This window comes from Lagenorhynchus albirostris, chromosome 4 (assembly GCF_949774975.1).
Source record: "Lagenorhynchus albirostris chromosome 4, mLagAlb1.1, whole genome shotgun sequence".
Classification (NCBI taxonomy): Eukaryota; Metazoa; Chordata; class Mammalia; order Artiodactyla; family Delphinidae; genus Lagenorhynchus; species Lagenorhynchus albirostris.
This window is the reverse complement of record NC_083098.1, coordinates 19977956-20002496: the sequence shown is the minus strand read 5'-3', so window position 1 is coordinate 20002496 and position 24541 is coordinate 19977956. Positions and strand designations below refer to the sequence as shown.

At 36.8% G+C, this 24541-nt stretch overlaps 1 protein-coding gene, 1 long non-coding RNA gene and 1 other non-coding gene across 3 annotated transcripts in view; all 3 read right to left on the bottom strand.

The window, feature by feature from the left end:
- Positions 1 to 6075: 6075 nt before the first annotated feature.
- On the bottom strand, positions 6076 to 6593 carry LOC132519194 (uncharacterized). The gene is made up of 2 exons (XR_009540113.1): positions 6412 to 6593; positions 6076 to 6215 (listed from the first exon to the last, which is right to left on the bottom strand). It is a non-coding gene; the product is annotated as an uncharacterized LOC132519194 (long non-coding RNA).
- On the bottom strand, positions 6576 to 6666 carry LOC132520117 (small nucleolar RNA SNORA1). Its single transcript, XR_009540481.1, has one exon. It is a non-coding gene; the product is annotated as a small nucleolar RNA SNORA1 (small nucleolar RNA).
- Positions 6667 to 8396: 1730 nt separating this feature from the next.
- BANK1 (B cell scaffold protein with ankyrin repeats 1) overlaps positions 8397 to 24541 on the bottom strand; it is a 305405-nt gene continuing 289260 nt past the window's right edge. The window contains exons 12-17 of the mRNA XM_060147113.1: positions 23329 to 23507; positions 19123 to 19186; positions 11702 to 11731; positions 10445 to 10500; positions 9158 to 9222; positions 8397 to 8904 (exon numbers count right to left, since the gene is read on the bottom strand). Of these exons, the coding sequence (XP_060003096.1) occupies positions 9163 to 9222; positions 10445 to 10500; positions 11702 to 11731; positions 19123 to 19186; positions 23329 to 23507 (389 nt within the window). The 3' untranslated portion in view covers positions 8397 to 8904; positions 9158 to 9162. The remainder of the gene's footprint in view (positions 8905 to 9157; positions 9223 to 10444; positions 10501 to 11701; positions 11732 to 19122; positions 19187 to 23328; positions 23508 to 24541) is intronic.

The window sequence follows — 24541 nt, the reverse complement described above, 5'->3', positions numbered from 1 at the left end:
CCGGCCTCCTGGCCAGCCTCCACAGCAGCAGGGAGGTGCTCTCTCTCTCTCACCTGCATCTTCCATATCTCCCATGAGACCATCTCGTTGGTGGAACATGTATCACATGGAGCCCCTTCCTGCTGGAGAGCCTGACAAATGTCTGCATTAGCCTCCCAGAACCTTAAGTACAGGGTCTTTATAGAAGGGGATGAAAATGGATGCTAAATGCACATCCTGCACTTTTGGTCTGTTTTGAAGACTCATTATAGCCTCCAGTAAGTTTTTTAGGAGATGAACAAAAATATCAGGAAACTTTCCCCGAACTATTATACATTCACAGGTAAACCTCACAAGTGGTGAAAGCTTAACTGTCAAAATGTGATACAGATCCCCATGGATTAAAGGACTTTAGACATATAGTCCAAAATTTATCTTAAAATAAAAATTTAACTTCCATATTTAGCACAAAGAGAACTATCACCACCTCAATTGTAATGTCCCTAATGATACTGAATCCAGCTTTACTTGTTTATTGTACTTCAAGATAAGTACTGACTAAAGATGATAATGATAATTCAATGTTTACTGAGCATTTACCAAGTTTCAGGTGTTTCATAAGCATTATTTATTTAATCTTCAAAACTACCCAATGGGGGCTTCCCTGTTGGCGCAGTGGTTGAGAGTCCGCCTGCCGATGCAGGGAACGCGGGTTCGTGCCCCAGTCTGGGAAGATCCCACGTGCCACGGAGCGGCTGGGCCCGTGAGCCATGGCCGCTGAGCCTGCACGTCCAGAGCCTGTGCTCCGCAACGGGAGAGGCCACAACAGTGAGAGGCCCGCGTACCGCAAAAAAAAAAAAACAAAAAAAAACTACCCAATGAAATGCTACTACTATCAGTTCCATTTTACCCATGAGGAAACTAAGAATTAGATTAATTGACTTGACCAATGTAATACAACCCACCAAACTTTACCCTCCCCTGTCTTCTCCATCTTGGCCAATGATACCATCATCCACAAAACTGTTCAAGTCAAAAAATTCCAGCCTTATTCATATTCTTTTTTTCTTACCTCCACATCAAACCCACACTAAGCACTATTGACACTACCACCAAAATGTGTCTAAAATAGTCCCCTCTTTATCACCTCAATTATCACTCTAATCCAAGCCGCCAGTATCTTGTGAATACCACACTAGCCCCCTGACTGTCTGCTCTTGCCTATTTACAATCCATTCTTTGTTCTGCAGTCAGAATGAATTTTTCTGCTTAAAATATTTCAATGGATTTTCACTGCTGCTTTAAAAATGTGCTCCGAGTATTAAATAGAATTTAAAGTACCACTTTGATTACCAGGGAAGTAGTGAGTGATTTAAAAGTTAGAGGATGAAATTTTAGTTTTCTGAATTTTTTGGTTGTTTTGGGTATCATTGCTAGCAGTGTTGGATCCCATGTTGGGTCTGCATAATTCAGAATCCCACATAGGCAAATGTGCTGAAAACTTACTAAGTTCAAGAAAGTCATACAGATAGCTTATTATTCACACCAATCTAAAAGGTTCCCATTTCTGTGTTTTCAATGCCAGATGTGTATCTATACTGAGGGATTGTGATATTGGAGAAAAACAGCTAAACACAAATGTAAAAGCAGATGCAGGTGGCAACAGACACAGAAAATACTAAGGGAGATATTACAATTTACTGAAACATCAAAGGAACACAGGGCATTCACATTTCTTGGTGGGTAACTATAAGAAATAGAATAAATCCGTACTATAGAGAAGCACTGTGGATATCTCAAGGAAAGGAATCTTCTCTCAGTAATGCTCTTATTAACGTGTAAAGATAAGAACTGTGTGGGAAGGTCCCACTGGTTCCTGGAACTAGTTTTCAGTAGTTTGCAATATTAAAATTTATATGTTTGGTGGTGTGGTGGACATAATTCTAAGGTGGCACCGTGATTCCTACCCCCTGGTGTCCACACTTGGTGTTAACCATTTCCCCCATTGTGTGTAGGTAGGACTTTCGACTTGTGACAGAATATGGGAAAGTGAAGGGTTTCTCAGATATAATTAAGGTCTCAAATCAGTTGAATTTGAGATAATAAAAAGACATATCTTGGGTGAGCCTGTCTCTTTCAGGTAAAAGCCCTAAATGAGGGATTGGGCCCCCTTGAGATGAGAGACTCTCGTGGGCTTGATGGAGTAAGATGTTGATGACACCCATGTGGTAAGCTCTCACGTGAGGCGTCTAGGACATGAGGGTGGCCTCCAGCCAGAAAAATAAGGTGCCCTCAGTCATACAGCCACAAGGAAACGCATTATTCTGTTAACAACCTGAAAGCAGATTCTTCCCCGTTTGAGCCTCCAGATGAAAATTGAGCCTGGTTGACATTTGTTTGTAGCCTTGTGAAACCCTGAGCAGAGTACCCAGCTAAGCTATGCCCAGATTCATGACACATCGAAACTTTGAGATTATAAATGTGTTATTTTAAGCTGCCGAGTTTGTGGCAGGTTGTTATATAGCATAGAACACATGTAGCTTCAAAACTAAGAACAAATCTAAGGCTTTGTACTTGGACAGTTGATTCCTCTCTGGTTTGTTATATTCTCTCCAGCTTGTTGCCCCTAGTGCAGCTGAAGTGTTCATTTCAAAATGCAAATGTGACATTCTCTTTGCTAAAATCTCATTTATGATTTCCATTGTTTTCTGGAAGAAACAGAATCCTTAATATTGCCCTGCATGATCTATTCTTATCATATTCTGTTTCCCTTTGCCTGCTGTGCTGTGGTCATACTGGCTGTATTTAGGTTCTCAGATGTTGTTTCTTTGTGCCACAGGGCTTTTGCACCTTGCTATTTTCTCTGGTCTTAAACTATTGCTATTCTTTTGTGGTTTAAAAAAAATTTTTTTTCGAAATAATTTTTCTGCCGTATTCCGAAGAATGTTGCTATTTCCCCCGTTTCCATTTCAGAGGCTGAAACATGAGCAGAACCTTCACAGATATTTACTTTTCTGGCTGAAGAACTGGCTTATTCTTTAGGAAAGCATAATGTTTGTTTCTCTATTATCTTTTTCAAGAAGGTGAGGAAGCAGATAGCTCTTATAGTCACAGATGGTTTGTTTTGTTAAATCCTAAAATATCTCGAGACCAAAATCCAATTGCGAAGGTGTATAAACATCTCACTCAAAATAAACCCTAGAGATCTGCTGTACAACATTGTACCGTATTTTACACTTAAGAATTTAAGAGGGTAGACCTAATGTAAGTGTTCTTATAAAGTAAAATAAGATGTATATAAAATAAATAAAATATCTCAGTCACAGTACTATAATATACGGAAATCAGGGTGAAGAGAACATATGGTGATCGTAAGTAAGGTTCTTATGCTCTTCAACAGTGTTAATGACAAGTCATCTGCTGGGATTCCCTGAGTCTGCTGATGCAGAAGATCTGGGAGGTACTGGGCATGACTTGTCTGAGTTACAAAACATCTCATTTTGCAACATTATGACAAATGCCAGTGTCTTGCAAGGATGCTTAAGACTCCTGAGGGTGACTGCAGATGCTCTCAATGAGTGCCAGGCATGAATGCCAAAACAGCCTCAGCTTACACTTCCCCGAACCCCTTGCCTTTCTTTTTCTCGAGTGAAGAAAAGAGAAAGTGCTAGTGGCAAAACCATAGCACTTTTTTTTTTTTTTTCCCCGGCATGCGGGCCTCTCACTGTTGTGGCCTCTCCCGTTGCGGAGCACAGGCTCCGGACGCGCAGGCTCAGCGGCCATGGCTCACGGGCCCAGCCGCCCTGCGGCATGTGGGATCTTCCCGGACCGGGGCACGAACCCGTGTGCCCTGCATCGGCAGGCGGACTCCCAACCACTGCGCCACCAGGGAAGCCCAAGGGCAAATTTTGAATGCCAAATAAGTCTCATGCATGCCACCACTCCCCTTATCCTCCTCCATCATTCTTCACGGCAAACATCACTGACTGATTTTGACACTGTTTCCCACTGAACCCAGGTTTCAGACTCCGTCTCAACATATCACAGCAGGCATCCTTCATCCAGTTTTTCTTTTCCCATTAAATGGAAAATGAGACCAGCTTACATATACATAAAATGTAAGTCAGTGTTTTTCAAACAGTATAGATTTCTTTATTGCAGGATTAGTTAGTCTTCAATACTTGGATGTCTAATATGCTCTTCTAAAAGGGACTAAAATACATAGCACTTTCTCATCTCACTTGATCACAGAAACCCTTTTAAATTGAATATGCGCGAGTTCCTTGTAACACAATTTGGGAAATACTGTACTTTAGCACTGATGGATATTTCTGCTTGAAGCTTCTCATGTTTATGGGTGATCCAGGTGGTCATTCAACATTTTGTAAACATTGGTTTTGTAAATAATGATGTGGATTTGAATCATAAGCTATAAGGCTGTGCCTAAGAGCCAGTCAGATAACAAGTCAGCCTAGTGTATCACACTGTATTCGCATTTCAGAGAGGATTATTTTTTGCCAACTGTCTTCACTGAGAATTTACTTGGAACCAAAAATATACTAAGCACCTATGTCTCATTTAAGCCGAGTGACCGTGTATCTCAGCTTATGCTGGAGGTATGCCTGCCTTTTTTTTTTTTTATCACAATCATTAGCAGTACTGCATTTTACCATCAAAAGTGTCTTAATAGTGTCCTAGTATTAATTAAATAATATTTTTACTTTTAATTCTCAAACCACCTATGCTGATGTTGGTATTGATAACCCCACTTCACTAATGATTAAATAGGGCTCAGGGAAACTGGAAAACTGGCTTAGTTTACATAGCTAGGATATAGGTGAGTCAATATTCAAACTACGTTGGTCTTTCCTCAAAGTTCATGCTGTTGAATGCAATACTGCACTTCTCATGTAAGCACATGATGTCATTTAATACCTGTAAAATTATGTAAGAATCTGCATTTTGAAGATGAGAATATTGAGGAAATCATATACTGTAATTTATAAATTTGAGGCCTATTTTATTTATTTATTTATTATTGGTTTTGGCCGAGCCTCACAGCTTGCAGGATCTCCGGGATCTCCCCAACCAGGGATCAAACGTGCCCCGTTCAGTGGAAGCACGGAGTCCTAACCACTGGACAGCCAGGGAAGTCCCAGGTCTATTGTATTTAGAATCTTGTTTTTGCTGTCTTTTGTGTGGCAGTCCCTGCCTTTAAAGGTCAGCTCCACAAAATAAGGAAGGCCAACAAGTATGGTTGGCAGGTACAGTTACAGAAAGTACTGCAAGGGGGGCCTCATACCAGCCCTGTGCTAATTAGCTGGGAGTGACTAGATCAGGCTCATGAGCAGACCTCTTTCCTAAATATTTACCCATTTAGAAAAGCAATATGCAGTAAAATTCAGGTAAGTCCAAGTTATTAAAATCAGACCCCCTGAGTATTAGAAGAAGGAACTCAGATGAGCAAGTGCTTAGAGCATGAATAGGATATAATAATGACTTAAGTTACAAGGTCATTTTCATTAGAACAATACTGAGAACAGTCTCATTTTCTAAAAATTGGAGTCTCCACTGGTAGCATAATCTAATGTTTGATTTACAAAAATGTATGAGTCATCTATTCTTTTGAGTACTTAATGGTCCATTTAAGTTACGCCATATGCACTTCAAAATATAAACACTGATTTATGCTATCACATGGGTTTCCACTTCCAGAAAATTCCATATAAAGTTAACTGTTTTTATTTTAATTTATTAAAATTTTATTTTTATTTATTTTAACTGTTTTTATTTTAATAACATTCTTTTACGTGTTAATCCCATTTTACTTTATAGTGTAGATCAGAGTTTCCCAACCTCGAAGTGTTGACATTTTGGACAGGACATTTCTTTGTCTTGTAGTTTATTGGATGTTCATTAGCATCCCTTGTCTCTACACACTAGATGCCAAGAGCACCTTCTCTGAAGTCATGACAGTAAAAAGTGCCTCCAGATATGGCCAGATGCCCTAGTTGAGAACCACTGGTCTAGATGCTGCTTCTTCTTTATCCTAGAAAACTAAGTAGAAAAGAAGGCAATTAATTTTTTTTTTCAAAGTGTAAAGGGTTTTTTTTATTATGTGTAACACAAAGTTATTTAAGTCAATAAATTTTTAAGGAATTCCACACGTTCTGATTCTTTCCACTGCCAATCACCTTAGTTCCTCCAAACTCATAAATCTTCAAGATAAAATAGCCCTTTCAAAAAGAAGTTATCATATGAGTCAGCCCTGTATAACAAATATAAAGATAAGGGTCCATTTTCAGAGGTGCTCATGTAAGCCAGCCTCCCCTCCTTTAGTAACCAGGCAACCTGTAATGTAATAAACACAATTCTTTTAGTTAGGCTTCTTTGATCTCCAATGAAATATGGACACACTTCAAAATTCCCCACCTGTAATCTTTGGGATCCAATTTCCTCAAGTGATTTACTTTAGGACCCTAGAAATTAAATATAGCAAGTATGTTGCTATTTATCCCTTCATCTTTTCTAATACTGAAAAGCCTTGTTATATCCAATCTTTACTCATGAGCCTAGCAAAAAAAAAAAAAAAAAAAAAATGTTGCAGGTCTCATTGTCACCACCGCAATGAAATTACAGTGATGGAAGCAAAACCTGTGTTCTCAATGTAGCCACATTAACAAGGCAATTAATTTTAAACATAAAATTCTTCTGATAACATTTAATACCAGTCCAAATTTCTCTAGAAGTCAGAGTCAAGTAAATTTAAGAGGAAAGGGCTGGTTCTTGTGTACATTAAGAGTAATGGATTGGGAACAAATCCAAATTGAGGAAGGGATGATAGGAAAGATAAGGTATTTTATTACCTACTGGTTGCTCAGGCTTCCAGAATCAGCACAAAATCTTCAGAAGATTTCCCATACAGGTGTTTCCTTTCTGGCAGTGACTAGGGCTCTTAGACAAATGCCCCAAATCTCCAAGGAAAGCTCACATCTTCCTAGTCTCCTAGTCTAGATCCTGACATATGATCTCTTCCATCACTAAAAATAAACTAATGTAGCGTGGCTCAAATTTGATAGACAGTATTCTGTATGTTAAGAATAAAGTCCAGAGATTAAAAAAATATTGCTTCCTTCTGGATATTCTTATCTGGGATCATTCCTAAATTTGGATTACCCTTCCTCCGCCTCTGCATTTCTCTACTTTTCATCTCTTCCTTCAATGCAACAGGCATGATGTGAACTTCTCTGATCCCCCAACTCCAAACTTCTCTGTCTTCTATGATCTGGACAAGCCTAATAAGTCAAGGAGGGGAGGGACCATGGTTCAGGAGTCATAGGGAGGACCTCAGTTATTTTTGGTTTCTTTTCCTCCCTTTCATTGTGATGACAAAGTAATAAGATTTCAAGGACCAGAGTATCTAGGGAAAGAGACTATTAAAGGGGCTTTTTGCCATGGTTTTATTCTAAACTAGCCCAGTTCAGAAGGATAGAACGTAGAGGTGCTGACTTTAGATTTCTTTCCATGTTAAAAAACTGAATAACACTCTTGCTTTATCTCCCACTTCCACCCTGAATTGCGTCTCAGGTAAGAAATGATCTAATTGCTTTGTAATTAGAAAAGTTGACATTTTACCTGTTACTGGATTTCACGTTTTTAATAAGAATAAAATTGACAGTGGAATTGTAGGCACCAGTCACAGGCCTATTTGGAAATTCTTACTTTAGAGATAATAGACACATTTGAATTTTATAGATGAAGAAAATTATAGAAAAGCAGTTGGTTTTCCTATTGCTTTTCATGACTCTTTGGGTGGGACAATCCATGGAAATGGGGGCTCAGTATGTGGCAGGGCATTCCATTTCTTGAAAGCTTAGATGTGAAACTATGGACCAGATTTCCAAATGTCATAATCAAGAAGCACCTTCCATTAGGGACTGATCAAACTACTATGTTATTTTTAAAACTTGAGCTTAAGAGTGTTAATGGTCATGAGAAACTTATGGGCAGTGTTTTGCAGAATCACTTAAAATATATATCCCTATAAATCACTGTTTAGAAGCTAGAAAAAAATCATTTGTGTGTTTACTTTATGGGCCCTACAGTGAAATTAAAAAAAATATTTGGTAGACTTCTCTCTGTAAACTGGTAAGCAGAAGAATTTAGTGGTTAATTCTCATACATTTATTTTGAAAAGTCAGACATAGCTTTAAACATTTATTTAATTTGCAGTGGGTAGAAATCATAGAATGATAAAACCACATTCTATTCTAAACTTATAAATTGCTTCTAAGAAATGGGATGATGAAATTATAAATCTTTTAATAGAGAATATAGGTTGTGGAAATGTATATTAATTTGAGACACAGAAAGTTAAAAAAATAATGTTCTCAAGGTTATATGCAAACAGGCTCTAAAAAATGGAAGGTTGCTGCAAACACGATGTGACAATAATAATGAGAGCTCTGTATGTGAGAAATTCAGAAAATAGACCACCCACTGGAAAAGCAAATATGTACAAAACAAATTTGTATTTTTTATGCTTATTCTAAGTGTAGCGGGGAGTAAACGATTAAGGTTAGCCCATTAAACAGGCCCAGTAGCTTTGCTACAGAGCATTTAACTTCTCTGCTCTTGTTTTTCTTCAATTTTAAAAATGGGAAATAGCTGCTTCAGTGGCAAAGTGCATTGTAAAACGCAAGAATTTTCAAAGAATTCAGTTGCTCTGCAGCATTTAATTTTCATGTTGATATACTCATCTGAAGCAGGTATAATGCCAATAACTGTGGCAATAACAAATTCTGAAATTCAAAAGCTTGCTTCTGCTTTCATAGTATAGATTTGTCCTGAAGACAGCAGGCAATCCAATGCAAGCCTGCTTCACCCAGAAGGTGTCTGCAGATTTTTGAGTTTTATTATAATAACCTGAAAATAAGATCACAGGAAATGTATTAGTGACAAATGGATCATCATCTGAAATTGATTACCTAGCATAAAACCACCCCTATAATAAATCTTTCTAAAGAACAATCACCTTTACCTTGAAAAATACACATGTTGATCCTTTCAGGAGAAGATAATGAAATATTTAAGGTATTCTGTGTGCTAGACAAATGATTCCTTCACGTTCCTAATAAGCCTGCTTTAGGTTTTCTAAAAAATACAGCTGGTATTTTACCTTGTTTAGTGATCTTTCCTGCAACAGAAACCAAATTCCTTTTCAACTTGGAGTCGAGCAGGAAGCTAAGGAAAAAAAAAAAATAGAGTTAGCATTTCTTCATTTTAAGGCTGAACAAAGAAACATGATAAAGTCATAGTTGCCTTTCACAGTCACAGAAAAACAGCTTTGTAGAGGCAACTGGCAAGACAGTCCTCCATCCTTAAAGGAAAGAGTCATTGTAAAGGTCAACTACATCAAAGTCCTTCAGTTCAAATTTTATTTTCTTTTTGAGGGAGAATAGCCTAAGCGTTGGGAATTTGTATTCTTTTCCTCTTATCCAAAATCTTGCTCAAGATCGTCCTCCAGATCTTGTAGAATAATCTTTGTTTAACAAAGATATTTTCATAAACTCCTGGGCTAGGTGGTACCTCACAATTCTGCTACAGTCAAATGAGTCTGTGTGCTGTAGACCCATTAGGTCCATATGTGCTGTAGACCCATTAGGTCTATAGCTCATTGGTGGGCCACAGAATGATCCAGAAACGCAAATACTTCAAGCAGTTCTTAAGGGTGAATGACTTTTATAATTACGTATGATTTATTTGAAGCATAAGAGAGCTTAAGGAGTTATTAAAATTTGGTAAACTCAAATGGGTTTGTTATGGGCCCTAATTCTGGATTTTAGCAAGAAATCCAGCTGCCAGATGACCCTGGGTAACAGTGCAAATGTCCTACATCACATACGTAGATAGTTGGAATAGCATGATTTTTTATGAAGAAAAATTTGTGGACAGGACATCAGTGGTGTTGTCTTGAACTGGTCTTGGTTCTCCATTGCTATTGTCTTTCCTTAGTGTTATTTCTGGCTTCTTGTTAGCAATTTACTTTTGGTTAACTTTACAATGTGAAGTAATGCATATTTATATAACAATATTTTGGCATTACATTTTTTCTTAACACTAGACTTTAAGGATTGTATAAATCCTGGTTCAAATAGGCTCATCATGTTCCTTTTGCTAAAGAAGATGTGTTTATAACTCCTCTAAGATTTATTTGGTCTGTTGAATTCATCCACACTTGGGCCTCGGTGCCTTTTTCCTTTGAGTTCTTTCTTTGCTTTTTTCAGAACAGTTAATTTCTTTAAATTATTGCTCATGGATTTTGCACACAAATGCTTATGTGACCTATTTAGTTCACATTTGTTGGAATGTCTCAAAGCATAGTCAGCATAGAAGGCTTTCATATTCCTTCTCAACAAAGAATTCTTTTTTGCATTTTATAAAAATGAAGAAATATACAACCCACCTTATTGCCAGAGGGTATGTCATATGACACATTTTCATTGTGGGCATTTTCATTACCTAGAAATACAAACTCTGTTACTATCTCTTCACTTGTTCACACATTTAATAATTCCTTTATTTAGCACTTAAAATATATATATGCAAAAAATAGGATATGGGTAAAGAGAAAAAATATTAAAGAGATCCAAAAGGGCATATTTACATAGCACCCTTGACAAGTATGTATTAATTTCTCCTACACATAGGGATTGACTAGAATAGGATACTCAAGGAGTTGCTTCAGCTCAGAAACAATCCAACATCTTAGAATAACAAGCTCCACTTGATTATGCCTTTTTCTTCCTTTTCTCTTCCCCATTTACCAGAATCAGGCAATTGCAAAGCACACTTTTTTTTTTAAAAAATAAAAGTGTGTTTCTACTGCTCCACCTTGGCCCATGCTACTTCCTGCTTTTCTCACAGGTTTCTCACTTTCCATCCCAGCCACGTGCCTCTCCATTCCTGCAGTCAGCCCTGTGCTTCAAGGCTGCAGGCAGTGCTTGGAGCTCATGGGACAGCCCCCAGCTGGCCTGCAGCTCCCCTCTACCCTCCCTACCTTCTGCACCCATCCTCCCCCATCACACTGAAGGGAACCCCTCCAGCTATTGCGTGCCATTCCAATTTCATTTGTCCTATCAACATCTCCCACTTATCAAGCAGTTAGCTCCATTTGCACAAATCATCATCTGTTTTTATAGTAATCTCCATGATAGAATTCTTTTTTTTTTAACATCTTTATTGGAGTATAATTGCTTTACAGTGGTGTGTTAGTTTCTGCTGTATAATAAGTGAATCAGCTATACATATACATATATCCCCATATCCCCTCCCTCTTGCATCTCCCTCCCTCCCTCCCTATACCACCCCTCTAGGTGGACACAAATCACTGAGCTGATAGAATTCTTATCTGCATTTTACAAATGAGGGAACTGGGGCTTAAAGAGTTTAAGCCAAAGGCCACAGCTAGTAAGTTGTGAAGAGCCAGGTCAGAGTTCAAAGCAGGTGCTTCTTTTACTATATCACAACGCCTCTAGCATTGCTATTCTAGAATCATCTCACATTTATTTTGGATGTCAAGTGGTTTTGCTTACAAATATAAAATCTCTGTGAGTTTTTACAGTGACCAGCTTAATCACATTAGGTTTACATTAATATAAAAGTTGGTTTACTGTGAGCTTTGTTTTAGTCCTAAATCCTTCCATAAACACCAAACACTTACCATTGGGATGGTGCACAATGGTGAGCTTATCTACAAGACAAAAAAAGCACATTCTACTGAGTTTTGCTCAATATTTATCTTAAGGTTGCTTCTTCTTATTGTTTGACTACTTTTGTCCTTGAAGTGACTATGTATTTTCACAACGTGATTTAAAAAATACTAACCTCCAGCCACTAAGTGTGAAACTATGTCTTTTTAAATTTTTGTCTTTTTTCCTTCTGACACTTGTCCCACATTATTATGATTTTAGATATATTTGACATTTAATAACAGCTTCCTACTCTGCTTTTTTTGTTGTTGATGAATTATTTTTTAAAAAAATAGATCTTTATTGGAGTATAATTGCTTCACAATACTGTGTCAGTTTCTGTTGTACAACAAAGTGAATCAGCCATATGCATACATATATCCCCATACCCCCTCCCTCTTGAGCCTCCTCCCACCCTCCCTATCCCACCTCTCTAGGTCGTCACAAAGCATCGAACTGATCTCCCTGTGCTATACAGCAGCTTCCCACTAGCCGTCCATTTTACATTTAATAGTATATATATATGTTCATGCTACTCCTACTCTGCTTTGATATTCTTTTAGCCTGAGCTATTCAAGTATTTTTAAAATTAACCTTATTCAGAACTACTTACATACAGTACAAGTCACACATTTTTAAGTCTATAGGTTGATGACTCTTGACAAATCTATACAGCATATACCCATCACCCCCATTAGCACAGAGAACATTTCATCTCCACAGAAAACTCCCTTGTGCCCCCTTACCTCAATTCTCACCCACCATTACCCCTGATGGCCCCTGAGCTGATTTCTATCTCTATAGATTTGTTTTATCTAGAAGTCCAGATAAATGGGATCTTACAGCAGGTATTCTTCTGTGTCTGGTATCTTTCACTCAGCATAGTATCTGTGAGATGCATTCTGGTTGTCTGTGTGATAGTAGGTATCCCTTTTTACTGCTGAGTAGTATTCCATTGTGTGAATATATCACAGTATAATTACCTAATCTCCTATTGGACATTTGGATTGTTTCCACTTTGGCTATTATGAATGAAACTGCTATGAACTTTCATGAACATGTTTTTGAATGAACATATTTTCCATCTTTTCTTTCTCTTGAATAGCCAGGTTATCTATCAATAGTAAGTGCATATTTAATATTTCTAAAGTCGTCACAACACTTTATACTCCCATCAGCAATGCATGCAGTGCATGTCCAGTTCTTCCACATTCTAATTGCTTAACTTTGACAATATTAAAAAATTGTAGCTATATTTGTTGTGTATTGGTACCTCAGTGTAATTCAATTTACTTTTTCCTGATGATTAATGATGTTGAGCATGTTTTCACATGCTTATTAGCTATTTTTCTTTTTGTGAACTAAGATCTAGGTACTAGATGTGCTCACTGTTGCTGGGCTGTCATTGTTTCTGGGTGCTCTCAGCAGACAGAGCTAAGGAAGTATATATACAACTATATTTCTATATTTATGTGTAACATATATATTGGGTTGGCCAAAACATTCATTCAGGTTTTTCCATATGATCTTATGGAAAGACCTGAACAAACGTTTTGGCCAACCCAATATTAACAACCATGAGTTGCTATGCTTTTACCTCCAATTCCAATCCAATACTACAAGATTCATTCTGGGCTTCCTTCTTTCCTTAGTTGTAACTCCTTTCTCTGACAATAGGAACCTGGCTCTCATTATCAATAGTGAATTTATTTGTTTACTCAATGCTAGAATATACATAAAGTAGTTTTGAAATTGCTTAACTATACCCCTGTAGAGAAATAAGACCTACTAACTGGAGTATAGAATACAATCTTTATGTACTGTTTTTTTTCTTTTAATTTTAGTCTTAGAATATGCTGTTTTCTAAATTTATTATTTTTTTCTATCCCCCTTTAATGTGGATATGTTATTTATTTGTAATACTGCTAGGTTCGTTTTCTTCTGCTTATATTCCATCTTGTCCCCTTCTCAGTCCCATCCTAGTTTGTTGAATATGTAAAACATTAACAAAGTTCTAAAAGTCAGACTACAAAGAGATTTACTCACAGAAGTGTAGGGTTTTTCTTTTCTTTCCCCTTTGGAGTCAGGTTTGGTAAGTTTTATTTTTAATTAATTTGCTCTTTTTGTCTGAGTTGTTTAATGTATTGGCAAAAACTTAATTATATCACCTTAGAATCTTTTTAATGTCTGTAGGATCTGTTGTGATAGCCTAACTCCTGATATACGTAACTCTTGCTTTCTCTTTTTTGCATGATCATTTTTGCCACGGGCTTATCAATTTCATTTACATTTTTAAATAACTAAGTTTTGGTTTTATTAATTTTCTCTATTATTTCTCTGTTTCATTGATTTTTGATCTTATTATTATTTTTTCCTCTCAGCTCTTTTTGGAGAGTTGCTTTTCATTTTCTAGTTTCCTAAGGTGGAAGCTTAGATCATTGATCTAAAATTTTTCATCTTTTCTATTTTCACATTTATAGCCATATATTTCCCTGTAAGTACTGTTTTGGTTGCATTCCACAATTTTGTAATGTTGTGTTTTCATTATCATTCAGGTTGAAATATTTCCTTGTGATTTCTTATTTGACCCCATATGGGGTTTTTTTTGAAATGTTGTATTTAATTCTTAACTATTTTGAGAGTTCTTTTCTAATTTCTTAATTAAATTCTAATTTATTTCTGTTGTGGTAAGAGATAAACGATTTCAAAAGACTGAAATCTTTCAGAGAACATACTCTGAAGATTTCAATCTTTTTAAATTTATTGAAAATTTTCAATAGTCCAGTATGTGTTCTGTCTTGCTGAACTTTCCTTGTACACCTTAAACAAACATGTATTCTGAATTTTTTTTGATGCCCTGTTCTGTAAAGTCAATTAGGTCAAGTTTGTTGACAGTGTTGTTTAGATCTTCTATATTGTTACTGATTTTTTTCTATTTCTTCTATCAATTACTAAGAAATAGGTGAAAACATCTCTGAGTACTATCAAATTTTGCTTCATGAGTTTTGAGAAAACTCATAAATACATACACAGTTTAAGGTACACAAATATTTAGGATTTTTGTATCTTCCTAGTGAACTGCCCTTTTGTCAGTTTGTAATTTCCTCTTTTGTCTCTTGTAATACTCTTTGTATTGAAATTCATCTTGTCTTGTATTGATATAGCCATGCCAGCTTTCTTATGCTTACTATTGGCATGGTAGATCTTTTACCATCTTTACTTTTAACCTATCTGTGTCTTAGATTTAAAATGCATGGCCTTTAGATAGCACAAAGTTGGGTATTACTTTTTTATCAGGCTGGAAAATGTCTACCTTTTAAATGATACTTTTAATCTATTTACATTTAACACAATTATTGATATGACTCAGTTTAATACTAACATCTTGTTCTTGGTTATTTACTAATCCATTTTGTTTATGTTTTTGCTACTTTCCTGCTTTACTTTTTGGCGAATCAAATAGCTTTTTAGTGTTACATTTTATTTCCTCTGTTAGTTTCTTTATCTATCTATCTATCTATCTATCTATCTATCTATCTATCTATCTATCATCTATCTACTTTATAACTAAGATATGTACCATTAACTTACAGTCTAATTTAGAGACAATAGTGTACTTCTTCATGCTTCATGCCTTATACTTGACACTTCATCTTTCTTACCTTAATCTTTCCTCTTCTTTATAACTGATTCTTTATATTCCATACTTGAAACTACATGTTACAAAAATTTTGCACCATATAATTCCACTTATCTGCACCCTCTGTATTTGCATACTTGTTTTCACATCTTTTCCTTCTTCATATGCTATAATCCCTAATTTAAGTGCTACTATTTTGCTTTAAACAGTTGTTTTTGGAATAATTTATGAGAAAAAAGAAAACATAATATTTTATTTCTATCTGCTTGGTAAAATTTTCAGTGTTCTTTATTCCTTAGTGTGGATCTGAGTTTTTGTTTGTTAATAACCCCTTCACCTTGTATGACATTTTTTAGCATTTCTTACATTGCAGTTTTGCTGTCTATGAATTCTCTGATTTCGATTATCTGAAAATGTCTCTATTTCAACAAATTTTTGAAGGTTATTTTCCCTGGATATACAATTCTAAGTGGTCATTTGTTTTTCTCTTAGCACTTTAGAGATATTACTGCACTGTCTTTAGTCCTCCATGTTTGTGATAAGCAATTAGTGAATATGTAGTGAATATGGAATATGCTTATACTTTTCCCTCTATATGTAAAGTGTCTTTTTTCTCTGGCTGCTTTCAAGAATTTCTCTTTATCTTGACTTGAAGTAGTTTGACTACAAGTTGCCCAGATGTAGTTTTCTTAACAGTTATGCTAATTGGAATTTTTTGAAGTTCTTGGAACAGTATGGAGGTAGTTTACATTAAATTTGGAAAGTATTTGACCACTATTCCTTTTAAAATGTTTTGGCCGAAACTCATTCTTTTTTCCTCTGGGATTCTGATTACATGTATGCTAGACTGTCTTATATTGTACTACATGTCTCTTAGGCTCCATTCATTTTAAAGTCTTTTTATCTCCCTGTTCATTATATTGGATAATTTCTGTTGATCTGTCTTCAAATTCATTAACTCTTACTTTTGCTATATCCAATCTGCGGATAAGCTCTTCTGATAAATTTTTCATTTTTCTTACTGTAATTTTAATTTCTACAAATTTCCATTTGGTTCTTTTATATAGCTTCAATTTTCCTGCTGAGATTTCATATTTATATACTCCTTAAAACCATATTTTTCATTAATTTAAATATGTTCATGATTTAAAGTTTTGTCTGCTAAGGTCAATAACAGGATCATCTCAGGTTCAGTTTTTATTGATGGCTTTCTTTTTTCTTTTCTATGAATTACATTTTTCTTTTTATTTATACCTCTTCTTTTATTAAAAAAAGCCCTGAACACTGGACTTTAAAGATAATCTGTTGTATATTCTGGATTCTGTAATATTCCTTCGATGAGCGTAGGTTCTTGTTTTAGCGGCATTTTGATTACTGGCATGAACTTGTGGTAAGCTTGGTTTTCTGCTTTTTTTCAGTGTTGACCTATAGTTAGCCCAAGGTGTTTTCTAAGGCTCTCAGTAGGACTAAGCCTACAAACTCTGTCTTCTGTGGGGCTCCTGTAGGGGCTTGGTTTTAAGCTTTGCTGGGGCATGTCTAGAGTAGGTCTTACTCTAAGTCATAGTCCTTACTCATTATACCTCTTGGGTGTCACAGCAGGATGCCAGGTGTTTTAACAAAGTGTCAAGGAGACCTTTCCACTCTGGCAGGGCAGAACTCAAACATCCTCAGTTTGGCTTTTTCCTGGCTCTGCTCAATTTCCAGTGTCTCTGTTCTGCCTTCAAAGTGCTAAAAGCAGTTGTCTTGTATGCCTTGAGTGGTCTTGCCCTGCACATGTACAGCTCATCTCTCAGCCACAGACTTTTGGAGTCCCTCACTCCCTCTGAGGTTACCTCTCTACGCAGCTGCCTCCTCTTCAGTGACCCACCATACACATCCCAGCAGCTCTGGCTGCCATGAATTCTGATCTTTGCACCCCTCAGTTTGACGGGACTGCTTGCTTGCTTTGCAGAGATTGTAGCCAGAAAATCAGTCTCCTGGGCAATCATGAGAGATATCTCATACATTTTGTTTTTCTCTGAGATTATAGTCATACATTTTGTTTTTCTCTGAGATTATAGTCTTAGGCTGCCTATTGTCTACTCCCTGAAATCAGTTGCCTCATTTTTCTGCCCAGTATTTGTATTCTTACAGTGGGAGGATTTGTCTGATACTACTTATTCCATTTTGGCTGGAAGGGGGACTAGTTAATTCCTAATGATTAAGAGTAGTAACGGGCTTCCCTGGTGGCTCAGTGGTTGAGAGTCCGCCTGCCGATGCAGGGGACGCGGGTTCGTGCCCCGGTCCGGGAAGATCCCACATGCCGCGGAGCGGCTGGGCCCGTGAGCCATGGCCGCTGAGCCTGTGCGTCTGGAGCCTGTGCTCCGCAACGGGAGAGGCCGCAGCAGTGGGAGGCCCGCGTACCAGAAAAAAAAGAGTATTAACTTTGGATTCCAATAGACGTAAGTTGTAGTCTCTAATCTGTGTGTTTAGGGGCTTCTTAGTTTCTCAGATTCTCAGTTTCCTTATTTATAAATTGGGACTAATGCCTATCTCAAAGGGTTGTTAATAAAATAATATTAAGTGTATAGCAGATAGCTAATAAATATTAGCTACTACTACTACTTAATGTTTCTTAGTAAAATTATTTATATTGTTTGTAATTTTATACATTGTTAAAATTTTTCTCTTATCCCACATTACAATGGAGGTCTGTAGAACTCAGTTATTTGTAAATTAGTCTTGTTTTTATGACTTTAATTATTTTAGAAAGTATATTTCTGTTTTAGAAAACATTTCTAAGAGAGCTTAAAGAATTCTCTATGGAAAAGTAGGTAACAACCCAATAATGTAAAAAAGAAAACGAATTTTAACATGGTGAATTTCAGCATGAAGTACTAGCTAAAAGCTATGCAATATTATTGAAAATGGAAGAGATGGAAGCTTTCAAGCTTTGCTAGTGGTTGTTAGTTTTTAATTATTTGTGCAGGGGTAGGGACTTGGGGACAGAGTGATCAGAGAGTGACAACGTAATTTATTTTCAATTTTGGAATGTGTTGTTTATCTTTGGAGAAGATTTACCGTCTTAATAATGTTTGGTTTGTGTTAACATTCAAATAAATGCTTTTCCCCCCTGGGAGCAACTGTTAATTATTAGCAAGGAGAATCTGCGTTGCAAAGAAGCATGATAGCTTCAGGACAAGGCAACACGAAATTTATAATTTAAAATGATCCACATGTGGACAGTTGTGAGAATTGACTATACTGAGAATATTCTACCTTATTAAAAAAAAGTGTGACTCCTTAATAATTTAATACCCTATATAATGACACACACACACACACACACACACACACACACACACACACACACACACACACACACACACACACACACACACACACACACACACACACACACACACACACACACACACACACCAGGAAAACACCAAACAACTGGAGCAGAATTATCTTATTTGCAACTTACATAGAAATCAAAGGAAAGGAAGTAATTAGCATGTATTGAAGGTCCATTATGGGCCAGAGAAGGTGAAAAGTATTTTATCTGTTAACTTAAACAACCACTTCCAGATACATGTATAATCATTCCTGTTTCGCAGACAAGGACCCTGAATACCAAGGATTAAGACACTGTCCAGTTTAAGCAGCTGGGAAGTGATAGAGTATAGATTTGAACTCCAGCCTGTTTGACTCCACTGTCCTTGCATTTTCCACTCTATTATTTTTGAATAGCAGGCAAATTTTACTTACTGTAGACATTTTCTTCTTCTGGCCTTTTCCCAATAATGCAGTCTCGTAGTTGGCGTAGTTTTTTCTTAATGAGGGAACAACCAGGAAACAGAAGTCAAATTTCACAAATTTGTCATGGATTAAGATGAAAACTTTAACTACTATCACCAGTACCACCACTACTACTTAGTGTTAATTTGGTACTTACAATGTCCCAATCACCGTCCTTGATACTTTACATGTATTATTTTACTTAATCCTCACAACTTCATGAAGTGGATAAAAAACATCATCATCTCATTTTACAGATATGGAATCTGAGCTACAGAGAGGTTAAGTAACTTTCCCAAATCACACAGTTATAAGTGTTAGAATCAGGGCAGAAACCCAGAGCCTAATTCTTTTGGGAGCTGTTTTCCCAATCGAACACCTGAGGCATCTACATTGGCTATTTGGTGTCCAAAAGCAGGAGGCCAACACAGTGATGGTCTGCTGCTGTCTGAGCCGATCTCCAGCCTCTGCAGGGTACATGCCTTACTAGAAATTCCTTCTAAGAGCCAGGGACATGGTAGCAAATGATACACAAACTGGATTCCCTTCTTAACTCACCTGTGACCTTTCTTTGCTTTCCAAATATTCTACATTGAACATCTATTCACTATTTAACTGAAAGGTAAAGCAAGCTAACATTCAAAATATCTGCTTTTAGAAGAGAATCTAGAGTAGCACTTTTCCTAAGGGTTGCCCCTGAAGCCTAGAAACCATTTTTCCTAGAGTTGTTTTCATTGCCTTAAAGATCCCTTCCTATAAGTGGAGCAAGGGACTCACTGATTGTGAGCAGGAGTGAGGAGAGCTAAAGGCAAGGTTTTCTCAGCCATCTCACCTTTGACTCCAGGGATTCTACATGGGTCTTCATTATCCTAGAAACTCTTCCACTATTAACTCTGTATGTGTGCCATTTTTTCTCCTATTTTCCTAGGATAATAACTCTGTCAAGAATAATATAACTTCACAGCTACCTCTGAGAGATTCATTCTCAGGGTACAAATGAACATTTTTGTAAACTACAAGAGTAATATTGAAAAGTATATGGGGATGAGTGTGTGTTGGGAAAACAGGGAGAACATTCATTTTTTGTTGTTCCGACTTTTGTTCAGGCCCTTATGTTAAGGACTGACTAAGAAAACACAGGGAAAAAGCTCTTTGACATTGGTCTTGGCAATGATGTTTTGAATATGACTGAAAAAGCACACGCACCAGAAGCAAAAATAAACAACTGGGACTACATCAGACTAAAAAGCTTCTGCATGGCAAAAGAGACAATCAACAAAATGAAAAGGCACACTATGGACTGAGGGAAAATACTTGCAAATCATATATCTGAGAAGGAGTTAATATCCAAAATATATAAAGAACTCACACAACTCAGTAGCAAAACATCCCATATAATCTGATTAAAAAATGGGCAGAGGAACTGAATAGACATCTCTCAAAGAAGACATAAAAATGGCCAACAGATACATGAAAAAATTCTCAACATCACTAATCAACAGGGAAATGCAAATCAAAGCCAGAGTAGGATCTTACCTCAGAACTGTTAGAATGATTATCATCAAAAGGACACGAGGTAAGAGATAAGGTTATGGAGAAGAGGGAAGCCTTGTGCAGTGTTGGTGGAAATGTAAATTGGTACAGCCATTATGAAAATAAGTATGGAGGTTCCTCAAAACATTAAAAATGGTACCACCATATGAGTCAGCAATCCTACTTCTGGGTATTTATCCAAAGGAAATGAAACCAGGATTTCAAAGAAATAGCTGCATTTCCATGTTCACTGCAATAGCCAAGATATGGAAACCACGTTAAGTGTCTATCAACAGATGAATGGATAAAGAAGATGTGTTATATATGTATATATATATGTGTGTGTGTGTATATGTGTGTGTATACACACACACACACAATGGAATATTATTCAGCAGGGAGAAAGAAGGAAATCCTACCATTTGCGGCAACATGGATGGACCTTGAGGGCATTATGTTAAGTGAAATAAGTCATATAGAGAAAGACAAATACTGTGTGATCTCACATACGTGATCTCACATATGTGAACTCTAAAAAAGCCAAATTCATAGAAACAGAGTTGAATGATGGTTATCAGGGGCTGAGGAGTGGATGAAATGGGGAGATGTTGATGTTGGTCAAAGGGTACCAACTTCCAGTTATAAAATAAAAAGGTTCTGGGGAGCTAATGTACAGCAGGATGATTATATTTAACAGTACTGTATTATATATATATTATATTTAGCAACTTGACAGTTGCTAAGAGAGTTAGCATTATATGTTCTTGTCACACAAAAATGGTAATTTTGTGACATCATGGAGGTGTTAGCTAATGCTATGGTGGTCATCATTTTGCAATATATCACATCAACCCGTTATACACTTTAAATTTAGACAAAGTCAATGATATCTCAATAAATTTGGGAAAGAAATGGAAAAGAACTGATGATTCCTCCCAAAGTCCTCAGTCAGAGTCACAAACTTTGGACTCTGATGGAAAGTAAACTTAGTGTTTGTTCTTGTATTTACAGGTTAAATTTTGTTTTGTTTTGCTTACTGTATTCATTATCCCATTATCCCTATGTATTAGATAAGCCACATTGGTCTCAGAGTAGTTGAGTATAGACCACCTTAAATTCTTTCTAAAACAGTATTGAATATAAATACACAAATAACATGTAAACAACCAAGGGTTTAATAAAGCAACTAGTGAAACCTTACCAAGAAGGTATTTAGGTTGGATCACTTTAAATTGTAAACTTTATTATTGAAGGGTCTAAGAAGGATGAAGTACAACTGACTTAACAAAACGTATATAACTTATTTTCTAGCATTGCTAGGAAAGTGATTTGTAAGTCTGCACTTAGGCACATCTTACCCATTTCGGCATAAGAAGGATGCTTGATGGTGATGGCAATGGTGTGGATTGAAAGCAATACTGTAGTTCTGACCATGAACAACAATCCGTTACAGAACTCTACAATCAGCACTCTTAGCATTTGTTTGGCAAAAGAACTGCCCTTGCTTAACACTGCAAAATCTCGACCAGGTCCAGTCACCTAACCACAACAAGAGCTATCCATAGAGACAGGTGATTTCTGACAAGGCTTGTGATCTCAGATGTATTGGAAAAGTCCCTTGCCTAAACCATATCCTGTTTATATGCCGTATTGCTTGAATCACCATTGTGATTCATTTCCCTGTTTTTAAAAATGTTTTCTTAAGCATTATTTTTAAATAAAAATGATCCTTGGGAAAGGTAGCATATTATGCTATTAATGATTATTTATACTTAGGCCTAATGTAGCTAATGAAATGTGTTTGTCAAACAGCTGCCTGAGAACTGGCTTTTAAGGTACTGGGGTTTTATATGATGAGAAGAAAAAAAACTGGTAAAACATTCTGGGAGTGGGAAGGCCTATTGGATAGCTAGAATATGGTCCTGGCACCCTCACTGAGGAATGTCATGGGGTGTATATTATATTACACAGAGTATATTTTGTTTTCATTCTCCTCTTAGAACCACCTAGGATGTAAATTATGATTAAAGAAGACAAGCTTATCTGAAGTTAATACTCTCGGCATAATTTCTCTGTAAATCCTGACCGATATATATATATTCATATATATGCAAATCCTGATATATATATTTATGTACGTACATATTTATATACATGCAAATCCTGATATATATGTATATATATATATTTATTTTTCCAAAGGTTAAGGAGAAGAGAAAACTTATTAAATATTACTTAGGACTGTTGTCTGATATGATTTCAATCATTTTCTTGTTCCCTTTAAGTCTGGTCTACATAATACATTCTTCAGAATTCTGAGCACGTTAGTGTAAAGATGTTTCACCTTAATTTCAGCAATGAGATTCATAAAACATGCACTGTACTAAGGACAGCCTTATAAGTTGATTAGGTATTAGCTCTGATATACAAAGTCTCAGCATTGAGTTCATTGATGGTTTGTAAACATGAAATCTGGGTATTGTCGAGCTTCTAATTGGTAGTTTAAAACCTCTTTTTTGTGTGTGGCTAGTTAAAAACAAAAGAACAGTTACCTGTATTTCTTGTTAAGAGAAAGAGGCTTACAAAGATGCTGGAGCTCTGCACCTGAGGGAATGCTCCAGAAGGGATTGGGGTCTGTATTACCTGCTGAATTATTTCCAGGCCAGTCTTCCCCATCTGCCAGTGTTTAAATTTCTCCAGGGCTTCGTCCACAGAGAGTTTCCCATTCTTGACTTTCTCTTGCAGGAGGATGAGTTCCTCCTGCCCAGCAGCAAGGCAGCCCCTTATGGTGGAAAAGCCTTGACTCTCCATCCGAGATCTGTCTACAATATGAGGGAAGGGTGTTTTAATGAGAAGTCTGCATATGACAACTGGAAAAAAAAAAAAGCACTCTAAAAAATAAGCAGTTTGAGTTTCTTGTTCTAGCTAGTCTATAAGCAGTTACAGAATAAATCAGTATAAATTTTTAAATGAGCTTCTTTCTAAGGATGGTCATGCCTCAGACCTAGTGTTGTGGGTGAAAAGAATATGTCTCATCACTGAAAAACATAAAGGGATGAGGAGAGAAATAACAGCAAAAGTTCTGCACTAGGCTGGTGGTGGGCAGTGCCAATGTCATCTTCTTTTGTGAGGATTACTTTTAATTAGGTCCACAAAATACTTAGCATAGGGCCTGCTGCATAGTAAGCTAAATAAGAAAGAGTTAACACTATCATTACTAATACATATTTATGGAATAAACACAATCTCTCCAGCTTTGGGACAAAAGATCTCAACCAACATCCAAATGTCATAAGAGGTGCAGGATCATTTGAGAATTTATTCCTGAAAGATTTAAAATAAATAATTGCTTTTGTCGTGACCTGCTTCCTTTTCAGAAGAGTTTATTTTGGAACATGCTACGTCTTATTTGCTCGGCACGATGAGAACATTCGATGGTCTGATGTCTCTTGTATGGCTGCTAATGCCACACCAGACACTGGCCTGAGGAACAGTGAGAGCAAATTGCAGACCACGGGGGAGTCAGTGTTCTGATGGTGCTTAAAGACATAAATGAAGCTGTATGCTTTTAGGGACTCTCTGTACTCTCCAGGCTACCCCAGTCTCTGTTACTCCCTATAAGTCTCTGGATGACTTCACGCTTGTACTGCCTGCCTGGCTGCAGAACTCATTGGAGTTCTCATTTACATATTTCTCCTAAGTCCAACATACTTATTGCATTATCTCAGCAGGGACTGGATGACTCAGCAGCAGCACAGGTCGTATGCACCATCAAATCCAAATATGCCCAGAGTCTAGAAGGAGAGAAGAGGTAGTCCCGCCAAGCTGTAGGCAAGCTGGTAGTAAATTGGGCCTA